Source organism: Hoplias malabaricus, chromosome 14 (genome assembly GCF_029633855.1).
Source record: "Hoplias malabaricus isolate fHopMal1 chromosome 14, fHopMal1.hap1, whole genome shotgun sequence".
NCBI classification, from domain to species: Eukaryota; Metazoa; Chordata; class Actinopteri; order Characiformes; family Erythrinidae; genus Hoplias; species Hoplias malabaricus.
In genome coordinates, this window is record NC_089813.1 from 33,513,734 (window position 1) to 33,524,839 (window position 11,106).

At 41.8% G+C, this 11,106-nt stretch overlaps 1 protein-coding gene across 1 annotated transcript in view; it reads left to right on the forward strand.

Moving 5' to 3' along the window:
* Positions 1-1,670: 1,670 nt before the first annotated feature.
* sema3h (sema domain, immunoglobulin domain (Ig), short basic domain, secreted, (semaphorin) 3H) overlaps positions 1,671-11,106 on the forward strand; it is a 21,952-nt gene continuing 12,516 nt past the window's right edge. Inside the window, exons 1-5 of the mRNA XM_066643552.1 lie at positions 1,671-2,215; positions 9,123-9,277; positions 10,185-10,247; positions 10,342-10,461; positions 11,038-11,106. The exon at positions 11,038-11,106 is cut by the window's right edge and continues 25 nt beyond it. Of these exons, the coding sequence (XP_066499649.1) occupies positions 2,125-2,215; positions 9,123-9,277; positions 10,185-10,247; positions 10,342-10,461; positions 11,038-11,106 (498 nt within the window). The 5' untranslated portion in view covers positions 1,671-2,124. The remainder of the gene's footprint in view (positions 2,216-9,122; positions 9,278-10,184; positions 10,248-10,341; positions 10,462-11,037) is intronic.

The following is an 11,106-nucleotide window of genomic DNA, read 5'->3' on the forward strand; positions in this document are numbered from 1 at the left end:
TGCACCATTACTGTCTCTCTCATACACTCTAGTGTTTTACACAAAAGCTGATGCAAATTTTAGACCAAAACACATCAGCAGCAAATGCCTTATAAATAAGAAAGGCCTGGTTTGGCGTAGGCTCTTTTACTGTGTAGAAAGCAACACTGTGGCATTATGTGGAAAGTCTTCCTGCTAATTCACATTAAAGTTGTAAGCAGTGTTTCTGCCTAGGCTTCTTTTGGGCAAGACACTACACAACACATTATTAACAGATATCATTAACAGCTGAGCATAACCTGTTAGGTTGGTCACAATTTAATTAGTTAATTAATTCATTCATTCATTCATTCATTTATTTTCTGTAATTCTTTCATCCTGAGCAAGTTTTGCAGTGGAGGCGTTGGGCACATGCTGAGAACACACCCTAAACAGGGCGCCAGTCCATCGCAGTGCTAGCTTTCATGCTATGTTTATATACCAGTGAAGAAACGGTATGTGTATTGGGACCGGTTGTGTTTTGAGCGATGTCTCTGAAGACATTATGAGTTCTGTTCAGGGAAGAACTCGTATTACACATTGTTAACCCAAAGCACTGCATTGTTTTGGTTAAAGGATCTTTTTGATGCTTGAATTTTACTCCAAAGCATTGTTTTCATTTGAAGTATACTGTTGGCTTTAGAAGGCAGCAGTGAGTAATGTTTGTTTACCCATGCTGGAGTTGTGTCTGGTATCAGTTAGCAGATGCTCAGTATCAACTCGAGACCATTGTCTAGAAAGCAGTTAATCTTCCCATTTAGACAGTTTACATACTATAAGAGTTGCATTCAATAATAATAATAATAATAAAAGACAATTAAAATATTACAGTTGCTATTACAGTTATAGATATGGCAATTATTCTTCAGCTTGTGATGAAAGTGGTATGAGGTATGAGTGAAGACTCTGTAGATCAAACAGACAGGGAAATGTAATTATGACATCACAAAAGCAATTAATTCAAAGCATTTCTGTATATAATCTGTTCTAATAGAGTTTGTTTATTTTCATATTAATTGTCTGTATAGACCAGAGAGTGAAGTGTAAAACACTACATCAAACTACAAACTACTACTTTAATGTTTACGTAAGACAATTAGGTTTCCTGTGATACGGCCCCTTTAATCTGATTAGGTTTAGTCTGTAACCACAACTCCCTATTTGCCTTTTCCTGCCATATTCGTATTGTTTTCCTCTGCCTATCCACACTAATGCTGTCTGTGTGTCGGCTTTTCGCTAATCCCTCTCTCAGGGACTGCTGAGTCGCTGTGGATAGATTCGGTGGACTTTGGCACTCACGTCTGCGTGTTTGGGGCAGGGAATATGACTGTGTTCCCAGCTCACAAGTGCTTGTGAAACTGAGATAAGAGTGGAGAGAAAATGAGAAAGGGATTTTGAGACATAATCAGTGAGTTAAGAGTTCTGAATCAAAGAGAGAAGAGAGGAAGAGTGGGTGTGGTAGTGAGAGAGAGAGAGAGAGAGAGAGGGAGGGAGAGGGAGAGAAGGAGGGAGCGAGGGAGAGATGCAGAATGAGATGAGATGAAAGGCACACACCAACTGTCTCATCCCTTTTTTAAGAACACATAGAGGAGGGAGGGAGAGAGAGAGAGAGAGAGAGAGAGAGGCGTGGAATAGTGCCCTCATGCTTTACAGAGGAGTGAGTGGAAGTAAAAGAGAGAGGGAGATACGTCAACTGGAAAGAGAGGACTGACTATAAAACACAACAAGGGATTCCAGAAGAAGAAGAAAAGAGAGTGTGAATGTATGTGTGAGAGAGAGACAGACAGACACAGAGGGACAGAGTGAGACAGCAGCTCTTACTCCACTCCAAAGAGCCAGTGATACAACTGCACAGAAGGAAAGACAAGAGGTAGCAGGAGGACAGACGAGAAGCAAAAGTAGAGAGTGCACAGAGGAGAAGCAGGAGGCAGGAATATTAAAGCAGGCTGTATTAGGTTTCACTGCACAGTGGAGAAAAACACACACCCGCAGCAGGAGGTGTGTGATGCACATATCTGTGTGTGCACTAGCTGTTGAGTGTGTGTTTATGCTGAAGCTGCGTGTGGTGTTAAGTTTGAATCCAGCGTGTGTGTCACAATCACAAGGATGTTGTCTGTGGTCTTTGCGTTGCTGTTGGCTCCCACTGTAATGGGAGCATGGAAACCATCTCAACCCAGACTCCAGTTCTCACACTCAGGTAAGATGACTGTCAGCTTTACACACACATACACACATACAGCAGCAGGCAAAAGTCTTAGGCAACTTGGGAAACAACATATAAGAAGCTATAGTGTGTAGGTACAGTACATAATACAATGAGGAATGATTTTATTCGGCAGTGTGTCCACTCAGACCTCTCCTTGTGGCAGCTCAGTGTTATTTATAGTTCTCATTCAATACTTGGCTTGCTAGATCAATAATGCTTTTGTTAATAAGAAGTTGGGTGATGGAAATGCACTGAAAATGCAGTGGCTGGGGGCATCAGTGAGAAAACAAGGACACAACTTTAATTAGAGCTTATTAACTATTTTCAGCTTTGTTTTTACAGTAATATTTGTTTTTCATTTATAATAAATGTGTATTAATGTGTGCAAATGTGTCATATGTAATACACAGTTTGTGGTATAATGTGCACTTGGCTCATGTCTAGTGCGTGCAAGTGTGTGTGTGTGTGTGTGTGTCTGTTTCTATTCATCAAAGATTGATTTCTTCATCAGTGCGCGCATTCTCAAATCCTGACCTCGAAGTCTTAATCACTTAATGATGCTTCCCCTTCTCTCCCACTGTGTAAAATTCCTGTGTGTGTGTGTGTGTGTGTGTGTGTGTGTACATGGCACACACACTAATGATCATTGCATTTTGGCCTGATTTCCAAATTGATAACTGACATCTGGTAGTTTGTGCCCAGCCACACACACACACACACATGCTGAAAACACTCAAACGAATGTAAGCACTGTCACCACTAGAGCATGATCCCAGCGAGAGGGGATCACAGTGCAGCAGCTCTTGGATCTCTCCGACATGTGTTTGTTTTTCAAGCCGAGATGATATTTTGGCACCCGTTCATTTCCACTCTCAGTGATCATCTATTCAGTCTTGTTGTAGTCAAAGAAAGATCATACAGTTCTCTTCAATCAGTGCTTTGACAGGTTTTGATTAGAGCTCACTTTGATTGGTCAGGTTTGGGTCAATTTTTATCTCAGAAGGTTTGTAGACACCTGTCCTCCCATAGTTTTTAATGAAGTTAAGAGTGTTCATCTTTGCTATAATAAGAGTGTTCACTCTTCCGTAAAAGTTAGTGTGTGAGCATTTGATTGCGTTCATTCACAAGAACATTAGCAGCATTGAGTATTGCACTTCATCTGATTTTGGCATTGGGAACAGAGATAGATGTTTTTTGAGATGTGTGTTTAGATTTGAACACCTTTAGAAATGAATGAACTTTAAATTAGTTTTATTCACTAAATCACAGGGAAATCTGTGAAATGTATTTGATTCATTCATCATTAGGATGCGTTGCTGCAAATAATCAATTGAATTGATTGCTAGCTGGTGGCAGGTAGTGTCGCAGTCACACAGCTCCAGGGACCTGGAGGTTGTGGGTTCGATTCCCGCTCCGGGTGACTGTCTGTGAGGAGTTGGTGTGTTCTCCCTGTGTCCGTGTGGGTTTCCTCCCACAGTCCAAAAACACAAGTTGGTAGGTGGATTGGCGACTCAAAAGTGTCCGTAGGTGTGAGTGTGTGTGTGTGTGTCTGTGTTGCCCTGTGAAGGACTGGCGCCCTCTCCAGGGTGTATTCCTGCCTTGCGCCCCATGATTCCAGGTAGGCTCTGGACCCACAGCACCCTGAATTGGATAAGCAGTTACAGATAATGAATGAATGATTGCTAGCTGCCCCAGTTGTTAACTATTGTTTCTAATAATATTGACCATGAATCATAGTGAAGTGTCTTAGCACTCAGTAAGTGTTAATGGGCACCTGACGTTAAAGATGTGTAAGTTTTATTAAGGGGTTTATAGCGGAAAGATTTCTTACAGAAACCAAAGTACATTTATTATTAAACATAAACGCTCTAGCCCACAGATAACATATTTATATTTCATATACAGAGCTAGAGCATTACTCCCTCACACCCGTATAATAGCATCACAGTATGAAATTGGCCCAATTTCCATTTGTTTCATGCACCACACGTATAAGTGTAACGGTATCTGGACGTATCATTTAAGCACATGTTACACGTTATTTTAAGATATACCGATCTTAACAGTCAGGGATCTCTTTAAGAACTCGACGCTGCTACACAACAGATGGGCGGTTTGCTGGTATGTGACAAAGCGACTGGGAAAAGAGCCAGGCAGCCAACACTGTCAATTTACTGACAGTGAGGTAGATTAGGTTCTGGAAGCCCAACAGCAGGAGTCATTTCTGCGGCATGGGGCAACTGAATTATGAAGAGTGACATGGAAAGAATGAGATGAGAGTAAGAGTGATGTTGCTGATGTTAATGAGTCAAAGTAAAGCGGTAGAAGCTGTGCTGGGCTATGACAGGCAGGGGAAGTTGATATAATAGATGGATTGTGTGTGTGTGTGCATATGTGTGAGACAGGGTATAATTATGATCTATGCTCAAATTTAGGAAAGGTTGTAGGTCATGCTGAGTAGGTGTGTGTGAGTAACAGCTGAGAAAATCCAGACATTGGCTGTGTGTGTTTATGGCTGCTCTGCTTCTGGTTGGTGTGTGCTCTGACACAATGTGTTTTCATTAATTGGGTGTATCTGTGATTTATATGAATATATTTTTCAAGATAAAATATATGGACCAATTCTGATATCAGGACAGCAACATGCTTATTTTAATGCTCATAGGCTACAATAGTAGGGTTTATGTACCAGACATATGGGACCTGTTATTGTATAATATATTTCCGTATATATACAGTACTGTGCAAAAGTCATACACACGTAAGGAAATGTACACACCTCTAGTTCACACTTGGTCTTGGGAATGGTGGCCTTAGTCTCATGTGTTGCTATGCTATACGTATTTTACAGGCTGTATAGGTACAGTCAGTCTGGCTTAAAGTAGCTGACTGGCTGAATTAACTATTTAAAAGTGGTATCGAAACACTCTTGGACGTACTGTATATTTTACATATGCCACATACATAATACATACATGGGAGCCCATGTCCTGTGTGTGTGTGTGTTTCTCAGCCCTAATCTCCAGACCTCTTCTCTCTAATTGGGCTGTAATTGGGGAAGTGATAACCCCATTTCCACAGGAAGTGTGTCCCGTTTTTCACCGCTCCTTAACGGCGCGAATAGGAACCTGTACCCCAAGGGAATGCTGCCCCAGACAGGGCTGCCCATTCAGAGGCAACATACACAGCGCACATGAAAACATGGTATACTCTGTCAGCCTTTCTCACACACACACTTACACACACACACACACACACACGCACTCAAGCTGAACAGGAGTCCCATTTCCAGAGTGTTATATGGGCTGAATATGCTCTGCCAAAAATGGGCTTTGCCTTTGTCCTTGCCCTTGTCTTTTGGGGGAGGATATTTTTCAGACAAATCTGTATCGTTTTTTTTTTCCCCTGGCAGACGCCAAAGCCGCCCGACAACGGATAAACTACCGGTCGGATGTTGCTGTATGTTGCTGTCACTCATTTTGCTTTGCTCTTTGGAGAGTTCAAGCGGTCACAGAGTGGAACTGAATTGTTTTCAGAGATACTGACATAGATGTGGGCACAGCAGCCTAAACCAGTGTTGACGTAATGTTGCTTTGTTGAAATAATGATTTGAGCAGAAACAAAAAAATGACCAAGCATGAATAACCTGAGGAGGAGGAACAAAAACCCACCAGGTTATTACAGTTCAACTAGTACATTCTTTATAGAACAGGTTCGTCTTTTTAAATCCACCATCCCACCATTGAACAGCACAGGGACCACAGGAACCACAGGGACCACAGGAACCACAGGATCCATAGGAACCAAAGTTATTCTTCTACTATCATTTTACATAGAGTATGTGACATAGAGAGTGAAATAGGTTCCCACTACCTACCTCTTTCCACACATAAAGGTTTGTCCAGTAGTTTATCGCTCACATTACTTGTATATACATTATATAATGCCCTTAAAGGTGTTCTTTTATTTCCCGAAAGTGCTGAAAGGGAGCAGCAGAGTCTCCTGAATACCAAGCGGAACTCTATCACACAATACTTTCTTTTCAGCAAAAGATCATCTGAAGTAGATGTGACTGAGAGCTTGTCTGTTTGTGTGTGTGTGTGTGTGTGTGTGTGTGTCTGCTGATGCAGGAATGTTCTTAGCTCTATCACACGCCACACATTTGCTCTAATCACATATTGTAACCTCAGTCTCCCCCATGACTAAGGTAATCTAATGTTCACACACACACACACACACACATACACAGAGCAAACTGTGTGGTTATAAATAACCCCAGCTGCCCCTAAAATGACGAACATCCATACCCAGTCAGACTGGCACGGATGGGTTGGTGAAGGGCCCTCTACTTCAGAGTGGGAGTGGATGGGTGGGTAGAGGGTTAACGCATCCAAATATTTTACCTTCAGACACCATTCCTTTGTTTATATCCAGCTCCAATGGGCTTTGAGTACAAGTTAGACATTTTCAGAAATGCACAATACTGTATTTGTTCCTCATACTTTCTGATTTAGGTTAAAGGGTCAAAAAGGTCAATCATCAAACCACTGGAGGTCGAAGGTTACGTTGCTTTAGCCTTTAGACCACCTAGTGGTTAAAGGGTTTTTTATCAAGCGTCCTGAACTGAACGAACACACACACTCAGCAGAGAGACAGGTGGAATACCAGCCCTAATCCTTCAGAGGGGGTATTAGTATACACACACTCTAGAAGGGCTGACAGGGTAATTGTTGCTACAGCAACTGCCCCCAGGAAAAGGGTGGAGTGGGTGCAGCTGGTGCTGCTCAGATTGAGTGAGGAATGTCTGTGTGTGTGCATGTGGGTCTGTTTGAGGGCCATACAGTCTGTGTGGACCCCCACTCTGCGCACCGTTGGTTTTGGTTCATACCACAGTGTGTGTGCTGTATGTGAAAGGGTTTAACCCCAATTATCTGACTGTTATATTTGTAATATATACACTGTAATAGACTATATAAAAGATGTAACATCCCTCCTTTACTGTTGGATGTACTGCAATAGTTTCTCTGAATGTGTTTGTTATTATTAACAATTTCCTGATATGGAAAAATGTCAGCGTCCATTTTTTTTACATAATTATCTATTTATTTAAATACTTATTCACAAATAGAGGTGGCACAGTGGTGCAGCAGGTAGGTGTCACAGTCACACAGCTCCAGGTACCTGGAGGTTGTGGGTTCGATTCCCGCTCTGGGTGACTGTCTGTGAGGAGTTGGTGTGTTCTCCCTGTGTCTGCATGGGTTTCCTCTGGGTGACTGTCTGTGGGGAGTTTGGTGTGTTCTCCCTGTGTCTGTGTGGGTTTCCTCTGGGTGACTGTCTGTGGGGAGTTTGGTGTGTTCTCCCTGTGTCTGTGTGGGTTTCCTCTGGGTGTGCTGGTCTCCTCCCATGGTACAAAAACACACGTTGGTAGGTAGATTGGTGACTCAAAAAATGTTGTGTGTGTGTGTGTGTTGCCATGTGAAGGACTGGTGCCCCCTCCAGGGTGTGTTCCTGTGCCTTGCGCCCAATGATGAATGATTCATAAATATGCCTATTACACATATTTGACTTTTTTAAAGTAAGAAACATAATAGGCTTTGAATTTATTTTACTGTCATCTTTAATGTGAAAACAGTATTAAGGAACTAAATTGTTACAGAAGAAAAGTATATGAAAATGAATGGATGAATGAATAAATAGATATTTTTAATGAACCTGAATGTGACTTGTCTATATTTGGTCGCAATCTGAAGCTAAACTCTGTTTTGTGTGTGTGTGAGTGTGTGTGTGTGTGTGTGTGTGTGTGTAATGTTGTGTGCATGTTCTGTATCCAGCTTTAGGTTGATTTACTGTTGTTGTGTTCTGAAAGTCATTCATTAATCAATTGCTAAACAGTCTTTCAGTGTGTTTTTAATCTCTCCATCAGATCTCTCCATCTTTTGACACATTTGTTTGTCTGTCTGTCATCAGCGCTCCCATACATCTGTAAATCTCGACGTTTGTTTAATGTTTTTAAGCTGGTTTTTCTAGACTGACCGTCTGGCTTCCTGTCCTCAGTTATCCCTGAGTGTGTGTATGTGGGAGTGTGTGTGTGTGTGTGTTTCTGGGTTGGAAAGCAAGTTAAACAGGGCAAACATAGTCTGGTCAGCAAAGTGGTCCTGAATTTGTAAAGTGTTTGCTACAAAAGCTGCATGTTTTTCCAAAAAGTTTGCTACTTTATGTTTGATGTAGAGGAAGGATTTGGGGAGAGAAGGATTTCATTCATTTTTTGTTATTTCCCTCTAACTGTGGTCTAAAAGCAAAGAAACAAACTTTAGACACAAAACATGTCACGTGTGACTGTGATTGGTGCTACAGGAAAGGTGTGTGTGTGTCTGGGTTTGAGACAGTTTTGTTGTCCAGCACCCTGGTGGTTGAAGTTTTCTGCGCTGTAGAAGGTGACATGGCGGTGGATGATGAATGATTCAAATTTCAAACACAGTCTAAACAAACCCCAGAGTCTCTGCTATTTCAGTTATGATGTAGTAGGTCTATAAGTCCTACTGATCCAACGCCTGCACTCGTCCACTTGTTTCATCGCACAAATAGTGTTCTGTCCTTCCCACTGAGTAAAGAGGTTTGGCCAAATTGTTTGAATATCAAGGCTAATCTGCATGGAGACCTTCATTCTAAAGCCTTTATTTCACTCTAGGGATTTACTACCATTGCATACAGGGCTTTAAAATGAACCAAGAAGCAGGCAAAGTTACTGAGTGTTCTATTAATAGTTGGTTCCAGAAAAGTCAAAACTTATTATGATGTTTTAATGATGTTATTTTACCGTATAATGATATAATATCTCTCTCTCTCTCTCTCTCTCTCTCTCTCTCTCTCTCTCTCTCTCTCTCTCTCTCAAACACAGACCTGGTGAGGAGTGGAAGGTTGTTTTCTCTCCCTCTGTCTGCAGTGGACCTCCACTCTCTGCTGCCAGACGAAGATGGCCGTCGCCTCTACATCAGCATGAAGGACTACCTCCTGTCCACAAGCCTGGATGATATTACACACCCTCCCCGCAAGGTGCTTGCACACTCTGTCTACCACACGTACACACAGCGAGGACTGCAAGGAGTATGATTTACATATTTAATCCCTGAGGGTCTTTAATTCCTCAATCTTGTTTCCACATGTTTTACATAATAATTACATAGTACTCACTGAATAATAAGATTAACAACTCAGTAATTATCCTCAAGGTAAAGGGGTTAATTCTGCCGCATAGCCATTGGCACATTATACCAGTGACAGAACTGCGGTGTGTGTGTGGGAGAGGAAGAGTAACTCTGCAGTGCTATGCCAAAGTGCGCACACACACACACACACACACACACACACAGATACGAACAGCTTCATTACCAGTAAAATATGCTCAAGAATTCAGTAGCAGACATACTCTTATCTTATCAAAACTTCCATTTAAGACAAGCCCTCCACATTTACATGACTAACTGTGTGTGTGTGTGTGTGTGTGTGTGTGTGTGTGCGGGCACAAGCTTGTGCTTTCATCCCCTACATGAATGAGAGTGTATTTATGCAGATTAAATCTAAAAAACACACATGCCAGTTTAGTATGTCTCTAGAGTCCAGGACATTCCTCATGTACTGACTCACCAAATATAATAATACACCAACAGGTTTAAAAATCATTTAAATCAACACAAAAATCAGATATATACAGTACATTGCCTGTTAATTATTTTAATTCATAATTCATACTGTTTTACAAGGATTCATGCTGTTTTCACTGATGCAAAGCACTCAGTATCACATCGTTTGAAGCATTTTGTTAAACATGAGTGAGTGAGTGAGTGAGTGAGTATGTTAATCAGTTAGTCAATGTAATAATCGACAATGTTTTTCTTCGGACAGTGACGAATGTAGTATATATCAGTCTTTACCCTTCCTCTCTGTGTTTGCTGCATCTCAGATTCACTGGCCAGCAAACCCAGGTCGGATCCGTGACTGTTTGATGGCCGGGAAAGACCCCCAGGTATGATACACACCGACAAACACTGACACACAACCACACACATATCCGCCCATGGTACTTGGGACCTTACCTTTTCCCTTTATCCTTTCATCAGCTGGAGTGTGCCAATTTCCTACGAGTGTTGGAGGCTTATAACCAAACACACCTTTACGCCTGCGGAACCGGCGCTTTCAGCCCTCACTGTGCCTTTATCCCCATCCACCTCTTTCACATGGTAAAGACAGTCATCATCAGCTTATCTTATGTATATTGTTTCAAAATGTTGATGTGTATTCAGTGTTTAGTCTCATTGTTTTTGTCACTTGGGAGACTTTGGGCAGACCTTTGTGTGACATACAGTGAGCTGTTGATTACTAAAACCCGAAACTGCCTTTGAGTCACATTTGTTTAAATAATAGATCGGAACAGGTCATTACACCTGGGAGGAGAGTTTCACACTAGTGTTGACATGAGGTGCACTGTTTTTCCCAGAATGATGTATTTGTGTGTGTGTGTGTGTGTGTGTGTGTGTGTGTGCTAAGCCTATAAAAGTAATAGTGAGGTGGTTATGTTAAGCTGAAAGAACATGGCGCTTTCAGAGGATTTTAACACTCTTCTTCTTTATGAGATTAAACTTGAAACCTCAATGGCATTAAAGTAGACTAGCCTTATCTGTGTGTGTGTGTGTGTGTGTGTGTGAGAGAGAGAGAGAGAGAGAGAGAGAGAGAGAGAGAGAGAGAGTTAGAGAGAGAGAGAGAAAGCAGGCTGTGCAAGAGAACCGTGAAATAAATGAGCATAATGTGTGTTGCAGGCCGAGGAGCAAACCCTGCCATATGAGCAGACCGAGACGGGTAAAGGAAAGTGTCCCTATGACCCCCAC